At 45.0% G+C, this 14,129-nt stretch overlaps 1 protein-coding gene across 3 annotated transcripts in view; it reads right to left on the bottom strand.

Annotated features, from left to right (window-relative positions):
- Nucleotides 1-14,129, bottom strand: part of prr12b (proline rich 12b) — a 38,398-nt gene that overhangs the window by 15,525 nt on the left and 8,744 nt on the right. For all 3 annotated transcript variants that reach the window (XM_036213037.1, XM_024271434.2, XM_036213038.1), the window contains exons 2-7: nucleotides 13,896-14,047; nucleotides 12,612-12,773; nucleotides 8,055-12,478; nucleotides 6,430-6,633; nucleotides 4,442-4,525; nucleotides 2,219-3,002 (exon numbers count right to left, since the gene is read on the bottom strand). In XM_036213037.1, the coding sequence (XP_036068930.1) occupies nucleotides 2,219-3,002; nucleotides 4,442-4,525; nucleotides 6,430-6,633; nucleotides 8,055-12,478; nucleotides 12,612-12,773; nucleotides 13,896-14,047 (5,810 nt within the window). The remainder of the gene's footprint in view (nucleotides 1-2,218; nucleotides 3,003-4,441; nucleotides 4,526-6,429; nucleotides 6,634-8,054; nucleotides 12,479-12,611; nucleotides 12,774-13,895; nucleotides 14,048-14,129) is intronic.

The following is a 14,129-nucleotide window of genomic DNA, read 5'->3' as shown; positions in this document are numbered from 1 at the left end:
AAATGGTTTGATTACTCTGGAGAAGATTGAGCTCAACTAAATGAAGAAATAACAAATCATAAGAGGAATAATATTTAACAAAAAATAATAAAAAAAAGTTTAAAATTAAACAGTTTAGATCAGGAGTGTCAAACTCAATCGCACAGGGGGGCAAAAACCAAAACACATCTCAGGTCGCAGGTCGAACAGGATAAACATTGAACAGTCTAAAACTATTGAGGGGCACCTGCCCTCAAGATCTGGATTTGGACCCTGATCTATGATCTTGGTACTTCATGCGTGCTTCAGACAGGTTTGACCATGTTTTTCCCTGCAGACAGCCCGTATGCGTTCCCACAGGGACAGAATGGACGGACTTCAGCTCTCAGGGGTGCTGAACTAAAATTAAAGATAAAAATGTCCTAAAATCTTCCCTGGTGAAAAACAGCAGGTGTTTTTTTGCCTGAGTGTGTCTGAGGTGCAGCAGCATGTAAGCCTGCGAGATGTGGGGAAAGATTTTCTTCTTCTCTCCTGAGAACGACAGGATCTGCAAGGCATTCACAGAGGCACTTTGACTGCCTTTGCAGAGACACGAAAATACTGGCAGCTTGCATGAAATCCAATGAAAAAAAATGCCATTAAAAAACAGAGTAGAATCGAATTAATGCTGCCACAAACGGTTATTTCAATAGTCAACTAATCGGAAAAACAATCATCGATTATTTTTCCGATTAGTCGACTAATCGGGTCATGCACAAACTGGATGTAAAGCACACACCTTAACCATCATTAGCTTTAAACTAACTAAAAACTAGATCTATAACATTACCTGTGATAATGCTAGTGTGAATGCTGGAAGCTGAATTTGGCTGCTGAAGATGCTGAAAGTGATAGCTAAAAATGCTGAAGCTAATAGCCAACAAAAATATTAGTTAAATGCAAAATTAGCCAAAAAAAAACAAACAAAAAAATTCCTAAATTAGCCAAAATAGCTAGCATACAGCTGAAATATTAGCTAAACTCCAAATTAGCCTAAAAACCTTAATAAATGCTAAAATAGTCCATAAATCTAGCAGAATGACATTATAACTTTCAGCTTTACTACACTCTGACTCCATATTATATAAAGTAATGACTAATCGACTATTAAATTAGTCGTCAACTATTTTGGTAGTCGATTAGTCGACTAATCGTGGCAGCCCTACATCGATCGATTGATCTTTAGTTCATTCAAACATGTTAATTTACACATAACGTTATATGTTATATTCACATCTGCATTATCACGATTTACAGTGGGTATGCTATGTCTTATTTCCATGTTTGAAAGGTGGCAGGCAGAAGTATTCCTTATTGAAGCCTGCCACTTAATTCATTATAATAGATAATTACATTAATGACTACTATTAACAATAATCATAAGTTAAGGTTCATTACTATATTCTTTATCAGTAGTTTACATAGAATAATAACCATAATATTCATTAAACAAAGTATTTTATCTAATTTTTAATGTATTTTCAATACATATTATTATACACACATCAGGATTTTTTTTTTATTTTTCCCATGTTATACATTTATAACTTTTTTTAAACAAGTATATATTATTGCATTGTTTTTGTTCCAAACCCAAATTGTTCCAGTTTTACTCCACATACTGACACACTAAATTCTCTCCTTTTTGTGCGTATGATAGGTTGTTTAGAGTTTCCTGTTCCACGTGATTTATGGGAATCATCTCTCAATATAAATAGTTTTTGAAGATTATATGGTAATACATTATTATATGCTTTATATAATATTTGGGCTGATTGATCATTTATAAGATCGTGGATTTTAGTAATCTGGACTGTATGAAAGGTTGATTAGTGTGTTCCAGGAGGAACACACTAACACATCGAATACAAGATATTTCTAAAAGAACAAAGTTCCATATCGGGACTCAACTGAAGGAAGAGATGAGGAAGCTGCTTCAGAGCAGCTGAAACCGGTTCAGATCTTAGAACTGGGTTGGGTTCATGAACCATAAGTGGGTGTGATCAGTGTTTGGGTCTCATCCCACTATAGTGGATTCACTGAGTCTAACAGTGTTAAGTGTGAAGAGCATTAGTCACATCCTGATCACGCCCTCAGGAAGTTTTATCTGCAAGTACATAACTCCAGACAAAAGTACCCTTTAAACTGCATCAGTATGACAAAGTGTGACTGAAACAAACCATAGACGGATCTTCATTACCTTCAGCTTCGGGCGTCTCTGAACTCTGTATCCCAGGTGCCTCCTCGTGCGCTTCCTCTCTTGCTTCTTCCTCCGGCAGGTTCTGCATCGCTTGTATCACTTCCTCCTGACTTCCTGTTGTCTTTTCCTCATCGTTGTGCTGAGATTTTCCCTCTTTGGTTTCTGCTCTGTTTGAACACGGAGAAATCAGCTTCTCCTCTTCATCTTCCTTAACATGAGGCGGTGTGCAAGGGAGCATCTCCTCTTTAGTCTTTTCCAGATCTGGGATGGGAGGCCTGGCAGGGAGAGGAGGGCTGAGGGAAGGCTCCTGTGGTGTGGCGGGGGCGAGGGGAGGCTGGGCCTTGATCATGGCTGACGCCATGGCAGCAGCCAGCGAGTGGGGAGTGTCGTAGAGGGCGGAGATGGCGGAGGAGATGCTCTTCTGCAGGTCCTGGTTCTTGCTGACCGAGTCTTCCTCATCAGAAGAGAAGGATGGAAGCGCCTCCAGATTCCCTTTAAGCTCTTCATCAAGAGGCTTGCAGGGGCTTGGGCAGCCACTGAGGGCCAGCTCCTCCCCCTCGCCCTGCCCTTCATCACTGAACGTCCCGGTGGGCTGTTGTGGAGGAGTCGATGGTAGCGAAGAAGGAGGAGATGAGGACAGGGGCCTCATACCTCCTTTCAAAGAGGAGCAGGTGTCTAGATTTTCCTGCAGACATCCATCGTGGTCTGCTGGAATCTCTGGTTTTTTTCCCGCCTTCAGGAAGTCCAGAAAAGAGGCCATGAAGGCGGGTTTAAAGTCATCTGCCTGCAAACAAGAAGAATGCCTTCACATGACTGATCCACCTGTTAAAAAACCACATGACTTCACTGAGCCCCAAACAAATCCTGTTCATCCACACATGCAGCTTTCAGCCAAAGTCCACTTCTAAAATAAGTCACCAGGGGGCAGTAAAGTTCAACAGAGCCGTGCATGTTGAAGCATCAGTCTGGACAGGCCTGAGCTGCAGGTGAAACAGCTGCAGGTGTTTCCTGTGCTCCATGAGTGAAAGAGAAGCAAAATATCTAAACTCTTCTCTTTGAGGCCATAATGTTTAGAATAAACAGCAGAAACACAAACTATTGACAGAGTCTGGTGAAAGTTCAAGATAAGAAAATTGAAATCTAAGTTAGAGCAAATAAAGATGAATTTGAAAAATAAAACTGTACGTGTAACTTTTTATAGTTTAAGGAATTAAATCCATGTCATAACCAGAGTATTATTGAAATGTCTTTTCATACGTCTAAACTTCTTTCCTTTTTATAGCCACTGCTGTTATTAGGCTTGTATGCAGTTGGACAGTCATGCAATATATTTCACTGCATAATGTACACTGTATGTATGTGAAAAATACGATATGAATGTAAAATTTGAATTTAACCCCTTAATGCCTGTTGTCTCAAATATGTATCAAACCAAATTAATTCTAAAATGACCTAAATGCAGCATTTACTTAAAAGCACAAGTGAATATCTTTTTTCATAGCTGGGAATATACTCTGGCGTTATGGGCTTAATCCATACCATAGGATGAAATAATTAACTTCAATTGCTGTCACATTATTCTCTAAAACATTACTGGTTTATCATAATAATAATTCATATTATTTAGTCAGTAAGAAGTTAATTAGTGGACAAACTTTTCTACAAGTGTCCCATATGTTCAATTCAAGATGGAAAATCTCTGTTTTCTGTATCAGAAACACACCAACGCGTTCTTTTCCCAATCAAACCTTTCTGCTCTGTCAGCTCCAGGTGGGACTGTTTTATTTTGGCGTCCAGACCTTAGGCAGTAATCAATAATCAATAAAGCCGAATGAACAGCAGGTGGCAGTAAAGGTCCTGAGCGTAAAAATGCAGTAACTGTGGCAACAGCTGCCCTGGTAACAGGCATCTCTCCTCTTCCTCTCAGTCAGAAAGAGCTGGCTGTCAGTCAGCTAAAACCTCCTCCTCTCTCCTGCTCAAATCAGGCAAATGTGCCTTAAAACGCACAAGAATATCACCACTTTACTTCAGCAGAGACTGCAGCTTTGTGCTTTGGTTTTTACAGAAAATACTTGTAATCAAAATTGGATTTCCAGGTCAGTGGAAATCAGGAATCTATAGGAACCTGAGGTGTGAATCCATCTGCTTAGCAGAGAGCTGAGGTCTGAATTATATATAAAGGTCCCGCTCGAGTAATTTTGCAGGGGATTTCAAGCTACTTACAGAAGTGGCCAGTTTGTGTACAGCAGCCCAGTCGTCTGCATTCAGAGGGTCGTCGGCTTCTTTCTTCCATTCCTCCATCATGACCTGTGTCAACATGAGACAAAGCTGCAACTAAACCGCCTTTGGTGGAGATGCACTTCACTTTCAACCAGATGATTGTTGGCAGAATGTCTCTGCTTTCAGTCTGCACCCAAAGGGTGGAGTTCACTCCTTCACCTGCATCAGAGGTTTATTAAAGCCCGCCGTACAGAGCGTTCCCACTGACAGGAAGCTGGTTTGAATGCATGCAGCTCAGTCAGCATGCATTTCTACCACTTTATTTGGAAACTCAAGGAGCCCGCTCACACTCATTATACCCACTGCAGACACAGAACATTCACTGTTGCTGAGGTAACTGGCTTTCCTTCCTTCCAGCATGAAACACAAAGTTGAAGTTGTCTTGTGAGCTGCAGCATCTGCACCCACACATTCGACATGGAGACGAAGCAGAAAGGCTCAGAAAAACCAGATGGAAGAAAACCACACGTCACACAGACATTGTTAGTGATGACGGATCATTTTGGCACAGGATCAGCAGACATGAAAGTTTTGGCCAAAGACTCCCCAGTACGGCTCTGCTTTGACCATTCCGCCGAAGTGACCTTGAACGCATGAGCCCACGTCAACATGACAGCTGAGTAGTACTGATCTGTCTGTGTGCACCATAAAGACACACCCTGTAGATCAGCACCTCTTTCAGAGGGTTTTCTCCCCATCATGGTCCAGCTGACATTCATCCACGGTCCTGGGTTTCTGCCTTTCTGCGCACACAGGTCAGGCTAACAGCTGGATCATCCCCCACCCCCAACTTCTTTGTATAATTGCCTTCAACTGCTTTTTTTCAACAAATTCTCAAATTAACTTTGAGAAGTAAGAAATTCCATTTCAGTCTGTTTTAACTTAACTGTTTTCTTAATTCCACTTCCTGAAGTCCAAAGAAAAGGTCAAAAATTCATCATCTAGTGCATCAAACTATTGATCTTGTGGCTGATCTTATGTTTCTCTGTTAAAGTCTTTTTCCCTCCACAATCAAAAGTCTTATTTTCCTCTATTGTCTTTAAAACTTAGTTGTTGTCATCAACTCCTCCCTGTGGCACAAACACATCCCAGCCTGAGAAAAACCCCTTGATGGTAAACTCTTAAAAATGAAAGAAACATCTAAAAACCACAAATAACATGATCAGTATGTCAGTTTTTTCTGTTTTTCCTTTTTTTCTGGACTATTACCCAGCCAGCAAGGTCAGGAGGGCCCATGTGGTTTAAAAGTGGGCAGAAAATGTGCGCCCCGATTGTGTTGGTTTCTGTGGTGGCCCCACCTGTGTTTGTCCACATTGACTTAAGTAGGGACTTAGCTGTAGGCTCACTAAGCTAGCCAGCCATCCAGTAGACAGTGGATCTCCTTGCTATAACAGAGCTTGCTAGCTTGCTACAGATGAACACGATAGCAGGGTATAGAAGAGCTTGCTAGCCCGTTACTGGGGTCTTGCTTGCTCAAAACAACAGAGCTTGGTAACTTGCTAAAGTGGAGCTCTCTAGCATGCTACAGTGGAGCTTGATAGCTTGATACAACAGAGATTGCTAGCTTGCTAAAGTGGAGCTCATTAGCGTGCTATAGTGGAGCTCACTTGCTCAATGCAACAGCGTTCATTAGCTTGCTAAAGAGAAGCTCGCCAGCTCACTGCAGCAAAGCACACTACGCTGTCCACCAGACCGTTGACTAGCGTAGTGAGCCATCAAACTGAGTGTCAACTTAAGCCAATGTGGGCAAACACAGGTGGGGTCACCACAGAAACTGGCAAGACGGTCAGAATCTGCAGCCGCTGAGCAGCTAAAACAAAAGCTAAGCTCACAGAGAAGTGCCAGTCAGAGAAGATTCTCATTATCTCCTCTGGCTTTTCTCCCCGCTGCTCCAGCTCTGCCTGCTCCTGTGAGCCTCGTGTGTTCATTACCTCTCCCACTCTTTGCTGCTGTTCGCTCTGAGTCTGGTCCAGGTCGCTCCTGCTGATTTCCATGGTGCTGCTGGGTCCAGGACTCAAGCCCAGAGACGGAGCTGAGCCCAGCGAGCCATCAGACAGAACGGGCTCACTGCTGGACAGAGAGTCTGTCCTCAGAAGGGATTCTGATGGGGGTAAGGTGGTGAAAGGCAGCTTGATCTGGAATACACAGATGCACTTGTAAGGGGCAAATCTGTCTCTGTCTTTCAGGAAATTGTTGACAGTCAGTGCTATTGTTCAGTGTTTTCGACATCAAATTCACATCCTCACTTTTCGTAGGCTGACCAACTGTAATAAGTTTCGGTAAGTTTGCTTTTACTAAAATCCTCCCTGGTCATTTCAGAATTCCTCTGCTTTAATTGCACATAAGAATTTTTCGATATTTTCTTTCATTTTTTTGGTCCATCCATCATCTGTATCTGGCTTTTGCTAGGAGGGGTCACAGGGGTCGCAGAAGCCCATCCCAGCTGTCCTGGGGGAAGCAAAGTTCACTACATAGACGCACACACGCTGAACAGATAGCCTCTTATGTCAACCACAGAATTCTGAGAGGTAAAAATGAAGCCGGTAGTGAATCAAGCACGTTGGCCAGAGTTTGTTCCGCCCACCTCTGCAATGTGCTGAAAATGACCAATTAGATACACCTGAAGGTGTAAAAACCCAAAACCTGAGGTCTCATTCTCTATGTACATGTTGGGATTTGATGGGATGATTATAAATTAGCAGTCTTTGTTTATATTTGATTAGCCAAAGCAGTGGTGACCAACTCCTGGGCTGAGGACCAGTACCAGTCCATGGGTCCCTTGGTTCTGGGCCACAGAAAGAGAAAAAGAAATACATGTGCTAACTTGGATTTTTTCCGCTCAGATTACTTTCTGATTTTGAATCAAGTTTTATTTGGGAAAAATGCCAGATTCTGTTCCCAACATCTGTCTTGGTCACGTGACTTAAAGTGGCTACCTGCAAGGCTACCTGGACTGCAAAATTAGTAGCCCAAAGCAAAAAAAGCTAGAAAGAAAAAAAAAATGAAACAGATTTGTAAAGTTTCTTTGGGGAGAAAAGAGCGAGAGAGGTAACCAAAGAAGACCCTTCGACTTCAAAGAAGCATAGAGCTGCTGTTTAAAGACAAAACCGGGAGTCTTCCTCAACATACAGAATTTGAGACAGTTGTTCCCATGCAGCAGAATGTCCTGCATGCTAATATATGGCAAAAGACTTTACTGTTTTATTTTGAAATTAGATTTACAAAAACCAGAAACGTACAAATTCTAATTTCAGCAATGTTTGGAACGGTCCATGAAAATATAAAATGGTCTGTGCCTGAAACAGGTTGGGGCCACTGAGCTAAAGTATTTAGCTGAAGGCAGACATCTTTGTTTTTCCTCTTTCTCTCATCTAAGAGTGTAAGTAGGATGGAGGTAATCTGCTGCTAAAGTCGTGAGTAGATATCAGAGCTGTGGAAAGTCATCATGCTAATGTTGAAAAACAGTGCAAACTTAAGCATGTAGAACTGCCGCTGATTAAAATGACTGTGAACAAATTCCTAGTGTACACAGACAGCTTCATGTGACCCTGATTACCTTGATAGGTGCGACTATATTTTGATCCTGGGGCGCTGGCTGCTGTTGTTGATAATGCTGCTGAGGGTGAAGCTGGTGGTGAGAGCAGGAACCCTGCGACTGTTGGTATAGGTGGTGCTGCGGTTGCTGGTGCGCAGCTTGACGGTCTACGTGTTGACTGTAAGGTTGTGGATGTTGGAGATTCACCTGTGAGTTATACTGTTGCTGCTGATGATGATATGCAAGGCTTTGTGCTTTGTTAACATCTCGATGGGTCTCAACCAGGCCTTCATCTCGTCTGCCACGCCCTCGACCCCGTCCACGGCCCCTTCGCGTTTCTCCAGCCACTGACCCCATCAAACCTCTGCAGTATGGGGGCTCTGGAAGGGGGCGTATGCGTGGCCTACCTCGAGGGCGAGGAGGGCCTTCCCGTTTTGGTTTTGTTGGTTTTCTGCCTCTTTTCTTAGGGCCATCATGTGGGAGGAGTTGTGGAGGGTTTTCAAGAGAAGAGTAACTGGAAGCACGGCAAAAGTCCATGTCACCCATTACTGGGTTGAGCCCACTGACCCCCGATGCACCACCACCCCTCCTGCAACTCGACACCAAGTCAGGTAACAAGTCAGGGAGGCGTCGAGTGTTGAGTCTGATGTCTGCTGGAACATCAGCTTTATCTTCATCATCCTCAAACTCATACTCTTGGGCGTAGTTTTTCTTTGTCTGGGGTTGAGGCTCACGTCGCTGTTTGAGCAAGTGGAAGGAGCTGGTCTTCAGCAGTTTTTTGGGTCGTGTAGAACAGAAAATAGGAGATGTCAGACCACTTGTGTTGGAACTGCCACCAACAGCTCCCATCATTTTGCTGACAGAGCTCTCCCCTGGAGCTCCTGGACCTAATCCAATGTTGGGAGTTTGGGACTGGATTAGACCGAGCTGTTCAGTGTTCACTGTGGATGGAAGCTCATGAGTTTTCAGAGAGTCAAGGTCTAAGTGCAGATTGCCTCCACCTGTTCCCAGCATGTTGTGGCAGTACTGTCCATAAGTTTGATCAGATCGAGAACCAACCACGCCATAATCTTCTCCAGTTCCTCCTGACTTTACGCATTGACGTCCTTGACTCAGGCTATCCCGACCCATCTGCCCTGCCCTACAGTCCCCAACACAGCTTGACTTAAATTCTGATGAGCAGAAGATGTCCTCCATCTCAGGGAAAAAAGAACGTCCTTCATCCTGCAGTAGAGAGTCTGGAAAGCAGATGGATGTCAGTGGTGGATACCGCTGCTGCTGGGTTTGATGTGGCCCTACTTTATCTGCCACGGTCATTGGGTCAAACTGGTGCTGTTTGAGTTGGTCTACCTGGGAGTGTGACAGCTGGGTTTCATGGTCTATTGGTTGTGATTGCTGGGTTTGTTGGGGGGTCCCCATGTTTGCTGCTATTTGGTGGGAGTGATGGTGAGTCATTTGAGCATGTGGCATCTGATGGTGAGTGAGGGCTTGCTGATCATGGGGGCCATGTGACTGTGCATGGACTGAAGGCTGGTTGAGGCAGTGAAGGTGTGACGGTGGGGACAGACCCATATCTGGTTCTGCAAGAAAGTCGTGAATATCTGCCCCTTTTTGTTGCGAATGATGGTGTGGTGTAAGTTTGTGCTGCTGTCTTGGCCTCTCTCCACCATCTTCTTTCCTTAAAGGAATAGTCACCCCCGTCCCAGCTGTGTCCAGAGGTCCTCCACTTTCCATGCTGTTGGCACAAGAGAGAGACTGATCCAACATGTCCAGAGATGACATTGAGCTTTGATTGGTTTGAGTTGGGTTCCTTGCCTGGCCAGCAAGGCTGAAGCAGGCGTCAACATTCTGGTTCTGAAGGTGGAGTTGCAGTTGTGAGGACTGGCTTTGAGACTGGGATTCTAACCCCAGTGGCCCCACTCCTCCAGCTGAACCCACAACCATACCTGACTGATTCAAAGAATGCTGCTGATGTGGTTGCTTTGAAATAGATTGCTGGGACTCCATCTTGCTGTGGGTGTTATGGGAGATCAGTGAGCTGTGAGTCGGGTGAGGAGGATTTGGGGATGAATCCATCAGAGAATGGGGGGCTTGATTTTGTTGAGCCTGTTGAATACTAGGTGTGTTACACAGATAGCTATTGTCATTTGCATTTGAAGGCTTGTTAAGCTCCATGTGAGAGTTGCTGTGAGAGTGGGAACCTGAAAGACTTTGTTGGGAATGCTGAGAGTGCTGGGATACTTGTTGGGAGTGTTGAGTATGTTGCTGAGAATGGGAGGAAATGTGTGACGTGTGATGAGAGTGTTGGGAGTGTTGTGGATAGAGATCCCCCCTTCCATAGTGGACAACAGAACCCAACTCATTCTGTTGATGGTTTTGGGAGTGTGATACAGATTCAGCCCCTCGCAACCCCCCTGCAGTGCTGTTTGCTATGGCCAGCCCTATCTTCGTCTGCTGTTTCATCTGAGATGCTTCTAAGTGTCTGTTTGAGACGCTTCCTGTGTCACAAGTTGCTGTTTCAGGTCCTGAACTGCTGGTGGCATTCCCAGTGCGAATGACGCTCTGAGAGTGGTAGTGCTCGTCTGAAGCCTTTTCAAGGTCATAAGTCATCTCATTGCCCTCCCCAAACCTGCTCTGACTGAGAGATTGGGGCAGCTGCTGTGGACGTGAGAGATGCTGGGAGAGATGGGAGGTTGAGCTCTGAGTATTAAGCAGGTGGTGGATTAGGAAATCACTGTTCTCTTCCTCGTCTCTGGACCGATCAATTGTCAGCAAGTTGGTCTCTGTCTTGGACTTTGTCGGAGTTGAGTGGTAAGTTTGGCTTGGATTTTGAAAGCCTTGTGGTGAGGATATGAAAGCAGATGACAGGATAGAGGGCATGTATTTTGCAGACCCAGCGGCCCCAGGGGACTGTGAAAGACATTCAGTAGCAGCAGGGGAAGGCAATGCAGGGTGGGTGAGGGCAGAAGTAACAGATGGTGAGGTACTACAATCAGGTGGATGGTATGAGCTGCTGCTTTCATTGCCAATACTAGCAGCTCCACTCCCTGATCCTGCTGATCCAACTCCACTGCTGTGTGTAGCAACACTTGATGCATGTCCACTACCTGCTGATTCACTCCCATAACCTAAAGACGGACTGCTTGATCTCTTGAGAGAAGCTGAGCCAAAACTGGAGTCCTCATAGATGATTTCAGCAGAGAAAGAACGTCCTCCTGGGGGTACCCCAGTGAACACCTTTCCCCCTGAAGCCCCAGTTGTGGTGCCCATGTCTTGGGAATGAGGTGAGCTGAAGTCTCTGTAGGGTTGGCTCATATGTGTAGGCGGGGGCTGATTGGGGGAGTAGGGTTGTGAATGGTGTTGGGCAGGTGTGCTGTCTGACAGGCCTACACCTGGTTTGGCCACAGATTGAGAGGCGTGGCTGGACAAACACTGTTTGGCAGCTGTCTGTTGCATAAGTGTAGATGACACCCCAGATTGGGGGGGTGGTGCTGGAGCGGATTGAGAGGGGAGCTGCTGACAAGACTGAACAGAAAAGGAGCTGGCGCTTGTTTTAGAACTAGAGGAGCATGAAGAAGAGGTGGAGGACGCTGATGGTGGGGTGTGGGGGTTTTGGGAAGAGGATGATGTTGAGCCAGAGGAGGAGTAGCCACTGGTGGAGCTTGAAGATTTGTTTCCCTTTGTCACAGATAAAGAGGAAGCAGAATGACCAGAGGACAAAGATGAGTAGGGAGTTGGCATGATTGGGGAGTAGGTTTGGGTTTCCATCTGTGGTGAGGATTTGGAGTCAGTAGAAGGGCTCTGTTCCCCTAAAGGACTGCAGGACACCCCGGCGTGCCTGTGGTGGCTGACAGCCTGCTGGTATTCTGATGATCCACCATAACTGGCATATTGCTGCAGGGCTGAGGACTGGGCAGGTGATGAGCGCTGATAATGCTTGATCACACTGTCATGCCGAGAAATCACCATCTCTGGAGGAGTTTGGGGCTGGGAGGAAGGTGCAGAGGGGAGGCCCGGAGAAGAAGCAAACATGGAAGTATTGTAGAGCTGAGAGGAGCGATTGTGGAGGTGAGGGGATAACAGGTTGAATTTGGGGGATGGGAGGTGACAGCTGGAGGAGGAGGAAGGAGTTTGGGCATGAGGAGGAACTGAAGGCTCATGGGAACCCCTGTATGCAGCACTCTGAGACGGCAACAAGCGTTCAAAGGCCAAACTGGACTGGGACGGAGTTTTTATGTGGAGCAAAGAATCATGGGGAGAAAGCAAACTGCTGGAGGATGGGCTGTATGTAGGAGCATCCTGTAAGGAAAGCGAGGGAGTGAAAGATCGCCCAGAGAAGGAGCCGGGAGGTTGGTACGCTGAAAGGGCTGAGGAGGAGGGGAAGGAACTGGAACCTGGGAGTGTTCCAGCAATGAAGAGGTCTGCTGGGGCCGGCGTGTGCATGCCTGCAGGACACAGGTAAAGCATGTGAGCTGCAGGAACAGCTTCTGTCTCAACACAACATATTTTTTTTGCAGTGAACATTGTAGGAAAAATAAAAGTGGAATTTTGAAAGTTCTTTCATCACTGGAAACTCACCGGTTTGCCAAGAAGGATTACGAAACTGAGAGAGGAGGGAGGAAGTGGGGGGTGCAGACTGTGGACCACGGGAGTCCAGAGCGGAAATCAGGTTCATGACAGAGGGGTCAGGGGCTGAGGGACCAGCATGATGGAGGCTGGCATCAAACAGGCCGGACAGACCTGCAAACATGCAACAAAACCCCTCAAGTCAAAACAATACGGACAAATCCCAGACTAAGGTTCTGCAATTACCATTTTATAGTTTATTTGAAATATTTGTCAAAGCCTGTCACAAAGTCAGACTAATTTTGTCACTTCAGTGATCACTTGGATGCAAAATGGAACTTCACAGAACACAAACTGTCCAAGTTCAGTCTGTTTCAAATGTCAAACGCAATGAAGATGCTTCCTGCCAACAGCATGTCCTTTGTCATGTGGACGGACAAAACTCTGATTAGTTTATCTGCAAAAGACAAGTGAAGCCCTTTTTGTGGTCCACATGACAGCTGTGTTTTTAAACAGAGCTGCAGGACATCCAAGTCTCTCTGATGCACTGAGCACGTCTTCATATCACATTGAGAGGAGCACACATCTCACCTTAAAACCACAAACATGAAGTTGAGCATCACTACTGGTTACATCCTTGCTGCTGGTTCACATGAATTAATTTTGAGTTTAAAATATGCAAAGATTAAAATGCACTCATTTTTTTTATTGTTGGGTTGATTTTAAAGTTCTTGTGGTCTTCACATGAATCAAAAGGTTGTAGAGGAGCTACAAGTGCATTTCCTCGGCAGTAACTTTTGTAAAGTTAATCATGATTTACTTCAATTAAAAACATCTTTTTTCAATCCTGCTAGAATATGGATGAGTCCAGAGGAACTGCAGGCCTGCTCTGGAGGGTGGAGTAACACTTTTCTAGTATTTTGACTCCTCAGTCATCGTTACTTTTTGTTACTGTATTTATTATTTTCAGTAAGAAAAGAGCAATAATTAAAAAAAAAAAAAAAACAAGATCAAAAAGTGATTAAGACCTGATGTGTTTTACTCCAAACACAATAAGCAGAGCTTTAAACAGTCATAGTTACTATGCGGCTGTTCTCATATATATTAAATCTTATTTATTTTAAACCAAACTGGCATCAGCAAATCTCCTCCCACTCCTCCAGAAAACCCATTCACTTAGCAGACCTGAACAGCTCATGTAATTCCATTCCACTCATCCTCTAACAACAGATCTGGAGTTATGACTTCTGTGGAAAAACAGAAATGCCTCATTTCCCTCCATCCTTCCTTCCTTACCGATCGTGCGACCAGCAGTGCCCCATGCTCCGCCTTGCCTTCCTGGATGATGGTTGGTTGAATAGCCTTGAAGCGGGTGAGGGGGGGCATAGGCTTGCCTGTGGAGGAGTTCTGAATCCGGGTGGGATGACCTGGAGCTCCCATACATGAGGCTGAGGACCACAGAGAGGAGTTAGACTTCCACTCACAGCAGCAGGAGACACACAGGACAGACATGAATACACTGCAGGCGGA

This window comes from Oryzias melastigma, linkage group LG8 (assembly GCF_002922805.2).
Source record: "Oryzias melastigma strain HK-1 linkage group LG8, ASM292280v2, whole genome shotgun sequence".
Lineage (NCBI taxonomy): Eukaryota > Metazoa > Chordata > Actinopteri > Beloniformes > Adrianichthyidae > Oryzias > Oryzias melastigma.
Note: the sequence above shows the minus strand (reverse complement) of the source record. Positions and strands in the feature narration are given on the sequence as shown.